We start from the raw sequence: 18,244 nt of genomic DNA, 5'->3' as shown, positions 1-18,244 counted from the left end.
TTTTGTTACATTAAGCGTTACATTAAGCGGTGATTTTTGTTACATTAGAGGTGATACACCCCTCCCCCCTTACACATCCCTGCCCCCCCCCCTCAGGTGACTTGCACACACCGACAGCCCTAGTACCCACGGAAAAGCTTGCTAAAAAAGTTTTTACAGTCTCCGGCATGCATCAGACTACAACAATAAAACCCAACTTTTTTTTATTACAAACCCTTTCCCAGTGGGCCATATGAATGTATACATCGTATAAATTAAGTTTGTTTGCGACGCAGACGGCGCTTTCGCTAAAATATACAAAGAATAACTGCTCAATTTGTCAAAATTTCACTTCCTGGATGGAGAGTCTCTTGCCGGAGCTCTTTATACCTCCTTGAGGGAATATTTTCCTTTTACCATCTGTTGCTCCCTAGAGGTGGTATAATCCGTATTATCCCAGCTCTCATCATTATTTCCCCATGATTTTTTATTAATTTTCCTCCGTTCCGTTCCGTGCTTTTTCTTTTATATAGAGGAGGTATGAGTCATTTAATGTTCTCATCAAATCTTCCTTTATTTTTTGAGTATTCCGTTTCACCCAAGAGTTGGTATACATCATTTGATTTTCTGCGTTTTATTGAGCCCTCCATTTCGTGTCTTTTTCTCTCAAAAGGGGGTGAGCGTCATTTGATTTTCTCGTCCATTAGCGAGTCCCCCGTCACGTCTAAGCTATCCCAGGTCTCTAGCGAGTCTTCAAACTCCTCGAATTCTATAAGCTTGATGTCTTCATCGTCAAAGCAGTCTTCCGCTTTCATGTCTTCACATTGCTGATAGGTGGAGATCAGGTCGAGGATGTCATTGTCTGCCTGGGGAACCAAGCGAGATTAGCAGAGTTTGATTACGAGAGTTGTAATGTGCAACGCCACGCCTGGCGAGTCACCCTACGGGGGACTAGCGCCTAGAGATCACGTGACTGTTTGGGTGGCTAACTAGCGCGCGCTCAGGCTTTTAGCGGCAAAATAACAGCAACAAAAAGCAACTTATTCAGCGCTTACGAAAAAACACAGAATTCTTTTTTCCAGAAATTGTTTAGTTCCATTTTTAGTCGCTCTCGGGTGTGACGGGCGCAGCCATTTCTGTGATAATTTTGTTTTGAATTTGCCACCCAGAAAGGTCACGTGATCTCTTCGCGCAAGTCCACTATTGCAGTGATAACTGATTTACAGGGAGTGCGCACAGGTACAGTAAGACAATTAGCAGATCTTAATTCGAATGGATGTATTATAGCTGATCTTCTGCGAGGCGCTTATAAGGAGGCGGCGCTTCATTCAAAATACATTTTATTGAGATGAAAGAGTGATTTTTACAACGCGAAAACAAAACTCCTTCCATAACAAAAAAAAGCTTTCAATAATAAAATGTTGTGTCGGATAGAACTGTCAGTTTTCGGTATTTCCCTTATAACGCACGCTGCAAACCTAACCATATCAGTCAATCTTGTTCTAAAATTGTCGTTTTTCTAGCTCGCTCGGTCATTTCCTTATTAGGCACTACATACCATATTTGGGAGTCCGCTTCAATCATTTTTTCCAAGTAAACTTGCAGGAATTCGTGTTTACTACGATTTTGCTGGCAGCCATCTTGGAAATGGAGCCTAGTCATTACCGTTTTAAAATATCACAGGTCTCCCGCGCGCTCTCCCCAGGCTCATTTAGACCCTTTAGAAAAACGACAGCCATTGACTGATATGCGCGTTCTCGATATCACAGTCCCCCTCTCGGCGTCAGAATCATAGCTGCCTTGACAGTGCTGAATAACGTATGCGCATGCGCTTGCTCTGGCAAAAACAAGCACAATCGTAGTGTTGAATCGTTCGAGTAAAGGTACTAAAGGCTGACTTCAGTTGCTGTTTTGACTAACTGTACAGCATTAAAACCATACTGTACAAAAGATGACAGATAATGAGGGAGTCATAAAGAAAATTATAGCCTTATGTTTGGTCTAGTTTTCTTAGCATTCGCCAAAATGTGACAGTTCGCCGGTAAAATGCCGGCATTTCAAAACAAAAAGGCTGGTTTAACCGCGCGGTACTGGAACTAGTCTAGCGTTTTTCAGCACTGTCAGCTACCTAAAGCCGCCGGGGGTTTATTCGAGGCAGGCACTTATTTATATTAGTTTCCTCTTCGGTGAAAATCGTATTCTGAAGAGGCGCTAAATTTTGCGGTGGGCGCTTAAATTTGTAGGAGGCCCTTATTCGGACAACGATTAGCTTCTCACTGAGGAAAATGTCCATAAGATCGCGCCCTCATATTAGGGAAAATCAAAGAGGGCGACTTGGGGTAAGTCTAGAGTCTCACCTCTTCGAACTGTTGTGAGTCCATGCCTTCCTCTGTGTACCAATGCAGGAACGCTCTTCTCCGGAACATGAGCTTGTAGTGGAGTCGTATCCGCTTGAATAGCTCCTGAATGGCTGTATTGCTAGAGATACAGGATGCAGACATCTTCATGTCATGGGGCGGGACGTCACACACTGCAACCTTACCTGGGAAGAAAGCCAAATAAAGAATTTAAAAACTGGCGGAAGACCATAAAGAGACAGTGACAGGCGCGTCCCCAGGATTTACCGAGGGGGGGGGGGGGGGTGCGCAGTCATAGGTATCCTATGGAAAAAGCATAGTATTTGAAGATTCCTTAATAAAAAATGACCCACTTTTTGGCCGCATAGGGGGATGCGCGCCCACCCTGCACGCCCCCCCCCCCCCTGTGTACGCGCCTTGAGCGGGATCATGATAGTACAAGACTTTATATACACTCTTATCTTTTTTATAAGAACGCTCGCCCCATTTTTCGTCGGTTTCTGGGATTCTTTGCGCTCAAAACACACGGGAACGCTTGCTACGCAGGCTACCTCAAAAGTAAGCTATTTGTTTCCACCAGGTATAGCTCATAAGGGCCTTCACCCCCCCTCTCCTCAATCCAACAACCCTGATCACAAATGCTCTACCATTATTGGGGATCCAGCCGACGAACAGTGAACTGTAGCGATCTTGCGCAAATGCCATCTGGTCCTCGACCTCTTTCATAGACATGAGCCCGCGGTACATGGCGGCATACGTCAAGTATTTGCCTCGCTTTGGGTTACACGCGATCAGAAGGTTCTTATTGTCGAATATCGCCTGTAAATATAAGTTTGGATATAAAATATAAATTCCAAAGTAAGAATTAAAAACAGATTTTAAAATGCCTAGGCTTATTAGCAATTGAAGATTTCACACTGCGCGTTTGAAAATATAATGTCAAGTCTATTCGCGCGGTTTGATCCGTAGGCTAGACTGGTTGTTGGCGGTACTCGGTGATATCATCGCGGGAAACCTGTTCCGTTTGAAGATCGGGCATCATCTTTTATTTTAAGCCGCGCGTTTCCTGGGGGCATTCCTTCCCTTTTTTTTGCGCTCGCCCCACAGGTATACCTGTGTTAGATCAGCAACAGTTAAAGCACGGTAGGAGACGCATTCCCTGCTGGTCAGCGGCGCAAATCCTGGCATAAAGAAGTGCAATCGTGGGTACGGGATCATGTTCACAGCGAGTTTGCGCAGATCTGCGTTGAGCTGTCATAATTGGGAGAAATATCCATAGGTCATGAGTAAAAAGTAAAAGTGGTAAAAAATGTTTGGAGGTAATAAATATGAGGTTAAAGAAGGCCAATCACGCCGTCATTTGACTCTCCCGCGAAATACTGACTCACTCAAAGAATCCATTTCCATCAGCTTATTTAAGCAAGTGATATCGTTTATAAATTATCATAATTCAATCCTGGATGGTTTTCTTATAAATATAAATGTATTTTTAATGGTAAACGATAATAAAGGAGTGGTTGATCGACATTCTTTTGAATGGTATCGTAGTGCCAAGGAGGCTACCTAGAGTGCGCTATTTTAACTGAAGGCGGGATTTGTCCGATCAACCTCCCCCCCCCCCTCTAGCCCCTTCGCAGCAGCCACACCCCAAAACACCTGCCCTTGGAAGCGTAGACACGTGGTGCGAGACCACTCATGGTGTCCGAGATAACATATGGTTCAGGTCTGTACAGTATCCCCCCCCCTCCCACTCACAGTAACCCCACCCCAAAAGCCCAAAAGTGGTTACCTGTCCCACCTCACCCGCCCTGGGAAGCATAGACACGTGGTAAGACCACTCATGGTGTTGGATATGATGTGGTTCAGGTCCGTACAGTACCATCCTTTCTTCCCCCTTCCCCCTCCCCCTTTCCGATAACCACGCCCAAGTAACCTCTCACCTGCCCTGGGAAGCGTAGACACGTGGTCAGACCACTCATGGTGTTTGATATGATGTGGTTCAGGTCCGAGTACGTAGTGGTGTTAAGTTTGAGTGTCTTGTAGCAAATATCATACAACGCCTCGTTATCGATACAAAACACCTCATCTGTAGTCTCCAGCAGTTGATGAACACTCAACGCTGCGTTATACGGCTCTACCACAATCTCGGAGACCTAAACGGAGAAAATACCCGCGTTATAAACACTCAAGTCCGCGTTATATATAATGAACAGTTATTATAAATAGTGGACAATCAACGCTCTACTAGCTTAGACCAGGCACATGCGAGGGGCTGGCGGATGGGGAGATCTCCTCTCCCTCGACATGTTTGCAGGGGGGGAGGCACAGTATAGAAACATTAAGAAAATATTGGGAGCACAGCCACGCCCCTACTGGTCATTTTCTTATAATTTTTGAAATTATTGGGGGGGGGGGCATGTGCCCCCAGTGTCCCACCCCCTGTAAACAAGGAAATGCCCTCGCTATATAATCTAACAACAGGCTATAAATGGCTAATAGACACTGAATGCTCTCCACAATGTTGAACACCTATTTGTTTCCCATGTTATGTAACACTTTTTTTCAAATGTTTTAATTGGAGGTGAAGGACATTTAAAGTTGCAGTATGCTATTTGCAATGCAATATGCGATTTGAATACTCGTACGAGTAATTATTTTCCCTTGTTACTATTGCGAAGAAAAGTATATACTGTATCGCCCAGCGAGAAAATAGAATTGGAAAATTACTTTACAGCATCCAACATTATATTGATTGGCCCATTAATTTCTCCCAATGCTAAGGCGCTGCTTGTAGGGAGGGAGGGGAGGGAGGGGGAATTTAGTTATGTATGCCGCCTTCTCCTTCCTGCTTACCCTTGGTGATGGGAAGACACTGACGGAGCTGAGGATTCTGTCCGGGTACTCCTCCTGTAGGTGATACAGTATCAGTGTCCCTAGGCCCGACCCCGTACCACCACCAAGCGAATGGAGCAACTGAAAGCCTTGTATCGCATCACAGTCCTCCGCCTCTTTCCTCATGCTTTCGAGCACTTGCTCGAGTAAGTTACTGCCATTAGTGTAGAATCCTTTGGCCCAGTTATTGCCAGCTCCTCCCTCCCCTAGCAACGCAAACAATGTCATTGGATGTTAGTGGGTCTAAGCACGATTGGCCATTCGGTCGGTCACCGAATATTCGCCACTATCCACCTCCAATGGTAATGGTATAATTGTTAAAATGTATATATAGCTTGTTCATTAAGACCATTGACAGTTTAACTTAATTACAGGTCTGGTCAGCACACGCATAAAGAGCCGAATGGATAAATACAACAAATACCACCAATAACAGTGAATTAACAAGGATTATTTTTCAAGCCTTGCTTGCAAGTAGACCACTTTATTTTCAAGTGCGAAACAAAATAGTGGCTGTAATTTATTTTAAATCGGCGAGAATACTACGCTTTATGCATTTTATCTCACTCCTTTCCGCTCTACGCACTCAGACAATATATTGTAGAGTCGACTAGACAATATATAGAAATGATATCAAGTATGTATGCTCTACTCTGCTAGAACTTAGACTGGGCGTCCCCAGGCTTCTCGGAGGACCTAACGAGCTGCATGACTATGACGTCACAGGCCATTTCTGCTGCGTCCGTCAAATTGCGCGCAAAGCATCATGGATCTGACAGCAAGGTAAAAGCCTGGGGACGAGGCTGGCTAGAACTCTTGTGGCGTGACTCATCATTCACTCAAAACCACTTGAGGCCAACAACTCCTCTAACACAGGTTTGTACCCTCTAATGCCTAGTTTAAAGGCCGAACGTCGCATAAAAATCTGCCGTATAAAATGTTTACAATATTAACATGGTTAATTCGCGTCGGTCAAATTAAATTCGGGTCTGCAAGATAATACACCTGGTCGAATTCCCAACCATCCTGTCAATCACAACTCGTATCTTCTGCTACAGGGATCGGTTCATCAAACTATTTGGCCATGTCATGTAGCTAGGTATGAACTTTATAAAAATGTAAATATATGATACTTTCAAAATTTTTGGCCGCCAAATGATATTTCGCCGATTAATTTTTTCGTCGTTTTCTTAGAATAAAATAAATATATTGAGAAACATTCGGCTTAACTTTAAGCTCCATTTAACGGTTGTAAGGATATTGTTCGTTTTATTTCGTTATACTTTTTGCATTCTTCCCGTGCTTACCTTGCACAGAGACGTCCGTTCCTTACGCGGCTAGCATAACCTGCCTTCCTCTTTTTTCCTCTAGTATTATTCACAGCATATTTTTACAGTAATTTCTCTAACTATTCAAGTAAATAAGAAAAAGATTTGATAAATGACCATTAGAAGTTTAGAAGCCGTGGGAGGATTAGCACGTGAAGAAGGTAAAAAGGACAAGTCATGAAATCAACATACCTTAAACGAACTAAACAACGAGTCAGCGAAAAAGCATTGTCTTCAGAGCGAACGCACATACAATAACACTAATGGAGTCTCAAGAGCTCTCTTACAATACTGCACCTCTCTCCACCCCGAAAAACGTCTAGTTTCGTTTGGATAAAGGTTCTCAGCCAATGTGTGTTCGAAGGACGACATTCCAACGCAGGCATGCCAGTGGGTTACCCTTGGACTTGCCGTGACTTACATAATGATTATACGATTATTGTTGACTTCGGAGGTAACGCACTTCATGCTTGCCGAGCTAGTGCGCATGACAAACTTCATGCGTGACCACAATGATTGACACATTCTAATAATTTTTGCACTTGCTTCCTTAATAACAATTCTGGCTATACCAGAATTTCACTAGACCTAGACGATACCTAGAGTTACCTGCTCCCGAAGTCAAAACCAACTTTCTACCGGTGGTTGATGAATACGGATCGGGCATAGGTGCTCGATTTACGATTCACGAATATCTTGAAAACAATATGGACCCGCCTACAATTGGGGAGGGGCCAATTCCCGTTGACTCATAACTAAACAAACGAGTCGACCACAAACGAGTCGACCACCAGCGGTACGTTTTTTCCCATCCCCGCTTCCCAATTATTTTATTATATAGCGTATCGTTGAAAAGGGTAGAATACATTCCTTGCTACAGCTTTTGCAATCCATGCCTTCTTCAATTTGGAAATTCAGAGCCAGTTTTTCTAGCATTAAAGCTGGATCGATCGCCATTACGGGTACACACTACGGGTACATTACTTCTGTAAGAGTATTAAATGTTTGTTCTACGAATACATTGTTTTAGCCAGACAATAAAATTGGTTGAAAAAACTACCACTTCTATTTTCAAAAACAACAAAATGATTTTTGTAGTTGTTTGCAAGATCATTCAATCTCGATGAATTGAGAGTAGCTCTTTTCAGTAGCACTTTCAGTCTTTTTCTCAACTTTTTTTTTTCTTAAAGATTGCATTAGTTTCATTCTGCATTAGTTTCAGTTCTGTCAGAATTTTTCTGACAGAACTCCTGTAGTAACTTTGCATGAATGTATTTATTTGAGCATCTTGAACATAACAATTAGGCAGACAAATACAGTTGTGATTTCACTGGTGTCAATAATTGGCAATTTGTAATGAGGCTCACTGGCCCTTTGTAACAAATCTCCACCCATTTTGGGCTCAATTTTATATTCCCGCCATGTTAGGCATTGGGTCAGCTGATTTTCAGGTTTGTATAGCATTGAATGGCATTTAAGTAGCATTGAACAGCATTTGTATAGCATTTTATAATTTTGTAGGGTTTTTCTTTATCCAAAGAAAAATGCCATCAGGGATTGGGGTTTGGACAAATAATTAAATCCCATACGCCACCAGTCCTTAAGCATTGTGTTGATTTTACTACCCGCCGTAAATAGGTATTGGGTTGATTTGTATACCCGCCTTGATAGGCGTTGGGTTAGTTTGACAATCACTTACTCGGGCAAATAAAAACTCCAGATCGGAGGAGATTTGACCACAGGCAGGCAATTTCTGGGAATATTTCGCAACGCCAAACGTCTCTTTTGTTGACAGCATCGCCAGTCGCCATCGATGGATATCCATGCTAAATTCGCTCTGTAACTCTAGAAAACTGCAGTGAAAATGATCCCACACCAGTGAAAAATCGCTTTGAAAGCCGCGGGAACTTATACGAAGGTAATTTAGACAATTTATAGCTTGAACTCGCCAAAAGAACCTCGCCAAGAATGAGAACACCACGTGACGCGGAGTCCGAACTCCGCAAAAATCGCTTTTGGAGCATCGACTCTACTAAACTGGTGCGCATGCGTCGTAATGTAACACAGGGAACCCACACAAAAAAGACGATCGACTACAAAATAAGATTTGCTCTCTGCTCGCTGCGCTCGCTCCGAGCAATTAGTCTACATACAGAGTGGTCAAAATTCGTATATTTTCTTCATTGCTGGGGGTTCTGTATTGTGGTGGTTAATTATCTTTTTTCTTATGTTTGAATTAGGTTGAAAGACCCATGATATAGTGTCAAGTCTTAAAAAGCAGAAGTAGAACGAAGCAGATTTGATTAATAATATACAAGTAAAGTTTTTAGTGGATATTTCCATATTTCCTTAGTGTTTTTTTTTTCAGAATACCATAGAATACTACAGTAATAACCATAAAACTCTTCATCATTATTTCACAATTATTTTCTACCTTTCTCTATATTTTCATAGAATACCTAATCATTTTCACGATCCTTTCTTACCTTACTCTACATTTTCATAGAATACTTAATGATTTTCACCATCATTTTTACCTTTCTCTAAAATCATTTTCACAATCCTTTTCTACCTTTCTCTATATTTTCATAGAATACTTAATCATTTTCGCAATCGTTGCCTACCTTTCTCTATATTCTCATTGAATACTTAACCATTTTCACATACCTTTCACTACCTTTCTCCATATCCATAGAATATCATTTTCTAACCGTTTTCTATCTTTTTAGCCACTGTCCATCATGGCTACCTTCACCCCCGCCCAAGATGATCATCATCACCTGAGCTCCAATCAGTACTTCGTGAAATCAGGCCAACGAGAGAGTGATATGGAAAGCATCCGTAAAAACCTTCCAAACGCCCTTAACAAGCTCCCCACAACCCCAAACAAGTTTCGAATTCTGAGTTTAGGGTGTGGCACCGGTCACGCGGATAAAAACATAATGAGAGTCGTCCTGGAGAGTAGGCCTAGTGCAAGCATTGTGAACCGTGGGATTGATCCCAGTGCACACCGTATCGGACAATTCAAGGACTCTATCGTAATGGAAGACGACCCGAAGCTTAAGGAGGCAGAATTCGAGTTTTATAACAACACCTTTGAGGGTTACTTGGCGAACCGCGACAGTGCCAAGGCGCATCTGATTCACGCAGTCTCTATTTCCTGGATTTGGAGCCAGCACTGGTGCACTGTTACAACGAGGTGTTGGGCGACAAGGGGTTGATGGCCTTTATCATCCAAAGCTCCACCCATCCCATTCATGCCATTATAGGGCGACTGAGAAAGGAAGGGCAGGAGAATACCAATAACTGGTGTACGGCTCTTGACGTGGAGGCAAAAACGCGTAAACGTGGCTGGAAGTACAAATACACGAGCAAGTACAAATAGAGTTCTCTGTCGACCTGACAGACATCTTCGAAGGAAGATGGTCAGGAAATATTCTCCTCGACTTCCTCACTTACAAAGTAGAGTTCCGAAAGAATTTCGACAAGGGTATGGTGTAGGCAGTTCTTGATGAGCTCAGAAAAATATCGACGGAGAAACAAGGCAGATATCTTGCCAAAGGAATCGATCACCTTGCCATGATACATAAAGACTAAATGAATACCTGAACTTTGATTTTCATATGATAGCCTGCAGGGGCTCTACCAGGGGGGTGGTCTAGGGGGCCTGCCCCCCCCCCTTTTAGCAGCCAAAAATACAGTAAATCTATGAGACATTATCTAAAATGCAGGAGAAAATGCCTTGAAAGTCCCTTTGCGCCCAATCCTGTTAAAACTCCTTGCTATCCCGCTTACTAAATGAATACCTGATCTTTTATTTCCATATGATTGCCTGTAAAGTGAATCTCAACCAAATTGAAAGCAGCATTTTGTGGTTTGACACATTGGTAGTACAAGGACAGCAGGAGCGAATCCAGAATTTCTAGAAGGGGAAGCGATAGGATAGGGGGGAGGCACCAATACTTAAAACGTATAGCTGGACGCAAGTTTGTGAAGGTGGGGGTGGCCGAAGAGCTTTATCGATTTTATCATGAAATGTGAACGGTTTTTCGGCTCATAAATCTCTGGTGTTTTTACATCGAAGGTAATGATGAATAACAACATTACAGGATATCTTCTATAAAAAGCGTTAAAGAATGTCGATCCACCACTCTTTTATTATTGTTTAAAATTAAAAGTACATCCTCGGTTTATATGACAGAATTCACAATAACTACCCACGACTGAAATTTCATACCTTATAAACAATATTTTATTAAAAATATTGTCACTTGAACTGAATTAGTCGATGGAAATGCGTGAACATAAAATGGCGGCGTGATTGGTCTTCTTTTAACAATCTACTCGCAACGCGTCCATGAAGAACTTGCGAGAGATAAAATCATAAGCCGTAACACCTGCAGAAAGTCTATTCTTATATCTCGCGGAAGGCCACTTGTAACCATATAAGGCATAACGAGGGGGCACTTTCCCATAACCGCGAAAACCGCAAGGGCACTTAAAATCCCTGCGGGCTCACCACAGGTAGCTCATATAATAGCAGCCAGATACACCGTTTACTTAGGAAAGAGGAAGCGATAGGAACCGTTATCCAATAACTTGGCATGGCTTTGAAATCCATATGGAATTTTTCACAGGAAAATAAGGGTAATCAAATGATTATATAGCATTGAAGGAAAACCCCACAGCGGAATTAGAAAATCCATTTAGTTCCGAACACTTGGGGCTGGTGAACACTCAGGTGTCAACAATTAGATTTCAATGATCAACATTCATTAAACAGGTCGTCATACCGGCAACAAACGCGTATCCAATGCTGGAGTCGATGTACCCGGGGTGTGGTGGTAGTGTGTAGTGGCCTGTTTCAGTTCCACAGTGTCGAAGCAAAGGCAAAGGTTATGTGAAGCCCGAGATGAGAAAGGAGAAAGATATCGTCATAAAACATTGATTGGAACAAATTTTAGGAGATACCTAAAAGCTGCCATCTCAAAGAGATCGATTCTAGTTAGGAACAGGTGTCATCTTTATCATTTCTGCGTGCAACAAGGCTCGCTACAGTGTCCCCAACCTCATCCAGAGAATTATAAGATATGCGCTGAGGATCTGTGGTTGATTATTTCTTCGATTAACTAATACGTAAAACCACATCTTATCTTATTGAGGGCGTAGGAAAAATATTTACATCCCCCCACTTCTCCCCCTCTATTAATTTTGGACATTTCTCCCTCCTCCTTGTATTCCTTATAATTTCGGTTCTCCCTCCTCCCTCATATTCCAATCTCCCTTTCATTCCATTCTCTTCCTGCCTCCTTTCCTGTTTTAAGAAATATAAAACCATATTTTCTGGCAAGGAGATATCCTCTGATATGATCACTATGTAAGAATACAATTACCCAACCTTCCTAATTTACGTGTGCTTACAACTAAAATGGGGTTTTCGACGAAGTAAGTGTTTCGGCCATAACATCTGGAATTGCAGCTATGCACTTCCCTCCCATCCCCCACTAAAACACTCTTCCTCCCAAACCGCACCCACTCACAATCTCCTTGTCTTACCATCTCACCTTAGTATACATCAATTAAATGTCTAAAATTCAATTTGAATATTTTGATCCTAGGCTCGTTTACGTGAGCCCGCAGTACGTGGGCAGATGTATAGCTGGAAATAGCGCCAAAGGCCCAGAAGGGTCAAGTTCAAGCTCGAATATAATGCAAAGCTCGAATGTTTTTCTTTTGTTTGCAATAGCTTGATGGACTTGAGAGCGTGCCGTGGGGCAGAACTAGAAATCGCTGTCACGTGACCAGGAGAAATAGGGATGATATGATTCATCCATTTCGTTGTCACGCAATCACAATTTTGTCTTAGTTTTGTCTTATGAAGGTCACTGTTACTATTTTATTTTAAGAAATACATTTCAAACAGTTTTTTTCTTATAGAAATCAATTTTAACATTCTTTAAAGATGATTACCGATGTCATTACCGTCACCTGTTACAATATTTTTAATACCCCCCGTTTCTTAATTTTATGTTCTTTATGAAAGATTTTTAAAACACGCAGTTGCTAATAGGTTAGGTTCCCTACACAGTTGTGTTCTTTTCCACGGACCTTTCATTTTGAACTCATTCGAACAGAGAGAAATATACATGGTATAAAAAGACTCACTCCTAAATTGGATGTCAAATGCTGGCGTTTTATTTCAAGTGACTAATTATCTTTTTGACAGTGAGCCGATAATTACGCCATTAAAATAAGACATATTTGGTCTAACTGACAAACATAGTAAGCCTTTAAGCAGGTTTATTCAGCTAAACTTAGCATATTTCCCTTGCATCCGTTTTTTTTTAATGTTGCTGGATGCTTTAATTAATTATTCTAAGATGTGTTCGCAATATGGTACCATATAGCCCCCACTGCGAAAACAGTTATGATCTAATATGAAATTATAATATAGGGTAGGTTTTTACCAAAAATAAACATATCTTATGGTTTGTAAACGGCTTGAGTTTAAGTCAACAATGATCAAATGCCGAAAAGAGAGAGCAAATAAAACATTCCACCGTGATACTCAAAACGACTGGTACGCCTAATAAGTAGTTGAATACATAGCAGGCCCTTCATCCTTTCACGCTATTCCACTGGCAGCGTTTCAAAAGAAGCAAAATTATTTAAAAAACACAATATTTTGAAATGATATTAAGATTGAAAATCATATACTTGGTGGGTAATTTTCTGCAGTCCATTTTATATTTGCACCCGTTTTTTTCTCCTTTATGCTAAAAACTAACGTCCTTTTCTCACTGCACCTCGCAGCATACCAACTCACAATACGCTAATACTTCAATCCAACAATCCATTCGTCACGGTGAAGTGTTTGTATTATTTGTAAGTGTTGGGGGTCATTTTTGCGTCAAATTCCCACGCGATAAGATGAACTATTTGTCATTCATCAATGAGCTCCGCGTCCATCGCCGCATGTGTGGATATCATTGGGGTAAAAGTTATCTTCTCAGTGGAAAGATGGTATAGTTAATTAAAAATACAGACAGCGAGTTATGTAGATATTGAATTATTTGCTTACCGAAAATAAAGTTGTCCGGACGAAATAACTGTCCGAAAGGTGTGGACTGGATAGAGTCTTTAGTCCCGGACTCTAAATCGACAAGTATGGAACGAGGGACATAACGATGGTCTGGAGATAAAACAAAGCATCAATTAGTCTTTTTTTGTTCCCTTATAATATCAGCAGATTTGTCGCGTGATAGATAACCTCAAGTCTCTCTCATTGCGTGAGTCTACAATGCGACTAAGGTCTAAATAGAATCGCTAATATATATTATAAATACCTGAGCCTTCTGAGAAATACACGCCAATTTTTTCGAGCTGTTTATTATAGTTCCCCTTGTACTGACCGACTTCGTCTATACCATGTTCCGAGCAAATAAGCTCCCAAAACTGCGGTTTAAAAACGTGTCAAATTGTTAGACTATTGGTATTTATATGAGAATCTTCGAATAATAATAATTCAATGACAGACTTACTTTATAGCCAACTTGGTTCCCGCATTGGCCTACTTGAATATTGACTATTTCTCGCATTACAATATAGACTCAGAATAGCTTCTTATCGGTGTAAAGCACCGATAAAGAAACATTTTCTTCTCCTTTTCAAACGGCGGAAACTTAAGCTTAGTGCAGCCATTGAATTCACGCTTCCTATGTGACCGCAAGTTTGAATAATTGAAACGCACTTTACAATGAAAAAAGCAACCGGAAGCTGGTGGCTTCACACAATTTTTTTTTACCTCGTTCTCGTGCTGTATTTACATCCGGCCTCGATTTACCACAGGCTCCCCACTGATGAAAGAACAGGTGGCCCAAGATTAATGCAAAAAAGACAGATGGAGCAAGCTAGGGAAAGGGGAGGTATCTCTGTGTAGTAGCTGAGTGAAAATTGATAATCTTGATTAGGTGGCATTTGAATAGATAAACTCAAGCCTATTTTGATATCGCAGAGAATAATCAGGACCCAAATTTCATGCTTCAAGGCTAAATTTCCGTCTAAAAGATATTTGGTTTATTGACATACTAGAGCTTTTTTTTCTTTTATACCTCATCTATAGATCTTGAGAGAAAGCTGGTGGATTGTTCAAGGCTTCGGTACCACCAATTGATAACACGTTCGCAGCTGATTCCCAAAGCTAATAAAAAAATGCTCTTATTGTACTGTTCCACAACAAATACCCCCTTATAAAGATATTTTTCAAAGTATTTATTAATAAATTGCCGCATCTCGCTGTAAAGCTGTGTCATTTCAATATATTCACGCTTTGACCTACGTCTTGATAATGGTTTTCCCCTGGGTACCAAAACAATGGTGTAGTTATAGTTCATTTCGATTCATTGTATTGGACAAATAACTCAATAATGTTTTTTTTGGTATTAGCAGCGTGTTGTAGCTAGTCTAAACTGGTTCTAACAGCATAATCGCTCAGTCACGTCGTGATTCAGAAAGCCCCCGGGCGCAGAAAGTAATATATAGAGACTAAGAAGAGTTGTTTATCGAGCCACTTAAAGATTTCTGCAGTGGATTCTTTAGTTCGAAAATTCTATGTACTGTTTATATAAAATAGCAAAGACTGTTTGATATTCTTAATGAAATGTTTACGTAGTTACATCATAATAATTCAACCTTTGTCAGGTTTGGAGATGCAAGCTGTTTTGTTTGTGTTTGTGATTGTAATATTTACAAATTCCCTTGGTTGCAGCTTATTATCTTTTGTACATTATTCATCCTAAGCCCTCCCCTCCTAAGTACAGAGAAACGGCGTTGACTGCAGTTTTTCAGATATCACTATAGTAACAAATGACGTCACAATAGGTGGCGTGAGTCCTATAAATACTGGCACAACGCCTTTCCGTTCACTTCAAGCCAAGCAAGAAGAAGCAGTCAGAAAACAGAAAGAGTTTGCCAGTTTATTCCTCTAAATTATTATTCAAAATGCGTGAAATTGTACATTGCCAGGCCGGTCAGTGCGGAAACCAGATTGGTGCTAAGGTAAGAACGCTAAATCTTACTTTTCTACGCTGGATTTTGTATTTTTCTGACGTGACGCAATTTCAGTTTTGGGAGGTGATCTCCGATGAGCACGGAATCGACCCTACTGGCACATACCACGGCGATTCCGACCTCCAGCTCGAAAGAATTAACGTTTACTACAACGAGGCAACCGGTAAGCGAGTAAATTCAGCGTTTATTCTGTCAATGTTCGCTATGCGGGTTGCAACGGGGTGAGAGTTTGATTTCTCTGCTGGTGCTGACGACGGTTGCATTTGCTTGCCTCGTGTTTCACTTTAGGCGGGAAATATGTTCCCCGTGCCATCCTCGTCGATTTGGAGCCAGGAACCATGGATTCCGTTCGATCTGGACCTTTCGGACAGATCTTCAGACCAGATAACTTCGTTTTCGGTAAGTTCATGTTTGATTTTCGCATAGTATGGGCGAGTCGAGCGACTATTTTCAAATCTGTGTAATCATTGAAAATTCATGAGCGACTAAACAACGAACGCATACCTGTAAAATTGCGGTAAATAATTCAGCTTTGGATCTGATTCGAATCCGCTTTTCTTTAATTCCCTCTCAAATGCCCTGCCGTGATATTTTGATTGGTTTTATTAGGCCAGAGTGGCGCTGGAAACAACTGGGCAAAGGGCCACTACACAGAAGGAGCCGAATTGGTCGACTCAGTTCTCGATGTTGTGCGCAAAGAAGCCGAAAGCTGCGATTGTCTACAAGGCTTCCAGCTCACACACTCCCTCGGAGGCGGCACAGGCTCCGGCATGGGAACCCTTCTCATCTCCAAAATCAGAGAAGAGTACCCCGACAGAATCATGAACACATTCAGCGTTGTGCCGTCGCCGAAGGTTTCTGACACCGTGGTGGAGCCATACAACGCCACCCTATCCGTCCATCAGCTGGTAGAGAACACAGATGAGACCTACTGCATCGACAACGAGGCCTTGTACGACATCTGCTTTAGGACCCTCAAACTAACCACACCAACCTATGGTGACCTGAACCATCTCGTGTCTGCTACCATGAGTGGTGTCACAACCTGCCTTAGATTCCCTGGACAGGTAAGAATCTATTAATTAAAAAGTGAATATTTTATTCTCTACTGTATTCACTGGTTGTCTAATCTTGTGATTGGATTCCTTAATTGATGTGTCCTGCCTTAAATTCCCTGGACAGGTAAGACTGAAGCGATCATAATCACCAACGCAACCATTACCATCATCGTCATCAATATCGTGATCCTCATCAGCGGCAGTATCGACTACATTTTCCACTATGAGATTTTGACTATTGTTTTTTTTTTCTCACTTGTAGCTCAATGCTGACCTAAGGAAGCTGGCTGTCAACATGGTACCCTTCCCACGTCTCCACTTCTTCATGCCTGGCTTCGCTCCCCTCACCAGCCGTGGCTCCCAGCAGTACAGAGCCCTGACCGTCCCTGAGCTCACCCAACAGATGTTCGATGCCAAGAACATGATGGCTGCCTGTGACCCACGCCACGGACGCTACCTCACCGTTGCTGCCATGTTCCGTGGCCGCATGTCCATGAAGGAAGTTGATGAGCAGATGCTGAATGTGCAGAACAAGAACAGCTCATACTTCGTTGAATGGATCCCCAACAACGTAAAGACCGCTGTGTGCGACATCCCACCACGTGGTCTGAAGATGTCCGCTACGTTCATTGGCAACAGCACTGCCATCCAGGAGCTGTTCAAGCGCATCAGCGAGCAGTTCACTGCTATGTTCAGGCGCAAGGCTTTCTTGCATTGGTACACTGGTGAGGGTATGGATGAGATGGAGTTCACTGAGGCTGAGTCCAACATGAACGACTTGGTGTCTGAGTACCAGCAATACCAGGATGCTACCGCTGAGGAGGAGGGCGAGTTTGACGAGGAGGAGGAGGAGGAAGCTGAGCAGGCTTAGATACCTAGAATTGACCTAAACACCCTATCTGATACCTGACCCCAACCCTGTAAATTTTCTTTTATATACTAAAATATTTGCTTGCATTAATGACCACCATGTATGGTTATTTATGAAGAATTATCTAAAACCCTGAAAAATACTTATGTAGCTTGTGTTTGAATTCTTGTGAAATAAATAACAAAAGAATTCAGCCTTAGACTATCTTGTGTTTCTGTTTTGTTAGGGGGACTTTTTGAATATAATTCTCTTGTTTGGTCGTTGATCGTGCTGTGCTTGGAACAGTAAACACATTGTTGCTAGGCACTCTCTTTGGCTAGCTAGCATGGGACCACACGTTATGGCGAGGGGACCCTCATATGGAACCACTCAAGGCTCGGCATTTGCTTGAAACTAGACATGAACAGTTGAGAGTAATCCAATAATTCGGCAAAACTATTTTCGGAACATGCATCGTACATGAGAAACACGTACTTGTCGGTTTGCCAAGAAAGTTTAAAAAAATATCTTTAAGCTAATCTTTCTACTAACATTTGGGGTCTTTCGTACAAGCGAAAGTTTTTGCTAATGAGATTTGGTACGCTATTTACTCCAGACTAAACTTATTTGGCTAGAATATTCGCGTCCAATGAATTTCGCAATATGGTAATTCTCTGCCTCTAAAATTTCAATGTTTCTCGAGTAACCGGT

The 18,244-nt window shown here is 41.9% G+C and overlaps 2 protein-coding genes across 3 annotated transcripts; one reads left to right on the top strand and one right to left on the bottom strand.

The window, feature by feature from the left end:
* Positions 1–186: 186 nt before the first annotated feature.
* LOC5507385 (tubulin beta chain) lies at positions 187–14,311 on the bottom strand. Of its 2 annotated transcripts, XM_048720925.1 has the most exons (10): positions 14,098–14,311; positions 13,903–14,011; positions 13,638–13,748; positions 11,350–11,415; positions 5,190–5,434; positions 4,277–4,489; positions 3,450–3,587; positions 2,984–3,155; positions 2,337–2,521; positions 187–845 (listed from the first exon to the last, which is right to left on the bottom strand). In XM_048720925.1, exons 1-10 carry the CDS (start codon positions 14,152–14,154, stop codon positions 663–665), a joined length of 1,479 nt encoding a protein of 492 aa, XP_048576882.1. In that variant the 5' UTR covers positions 14,155–14,311; the 3' UTR covers positions 187–662. The 2 variants fall into 2 exon arrangements, with proteins under 2 accessions (XP_048576882.1, XP_032231891.2); XM_032376000.2 differs by lacking the exon at positions 11,350–11,415 and having other exon boundaries at positions 14,098–14,309.
* Positions 14,312–15,447: 1,136 nt separating this feature from the next.
* LOC5507390 (tubulin beta-4B chain) lies at positions 15,448–17,753 on the top strand. The gene is made up of 5 exons (XM_001627986.3): positions 15,448–15,613; positions 15,680–15,788; positions 15,914–16,024; positions 16,235–16,692; positions 16,946–17,753. The coding sequence occupies exons 1-5, from the start codon at positions 15,557–15,559 to the stop codon at positions 17,552–17,554; spliced, it is 1,344 nt and encodes a 447-aa protein (XP_001628036.3). The 5' UTR covers positions 15,448–15,556; the 3' UTR covers positions 17,555–17,753.
* Positions 17,754–18,244: the final 491 nt, after the last annotated feature.

This window comes from Nematostella vectensis, chromosome 13 (assembly GCF_932526225.1).
Source record: "Nematostella vectensis chromosome 13, jaNemVect1.1, whole genome shotgun sequence".
In the NCBI taxonomy this organism is placed as follows: Eukaryota; Metazoa; Cnidaria; class Anthozoa; order Actiniaria; family Edwardsiidae; genus Nematostella; species Nematostella vectensis.
This window is presented reverse-complemented; position numbering and strand designations above follow the sequence as displayed.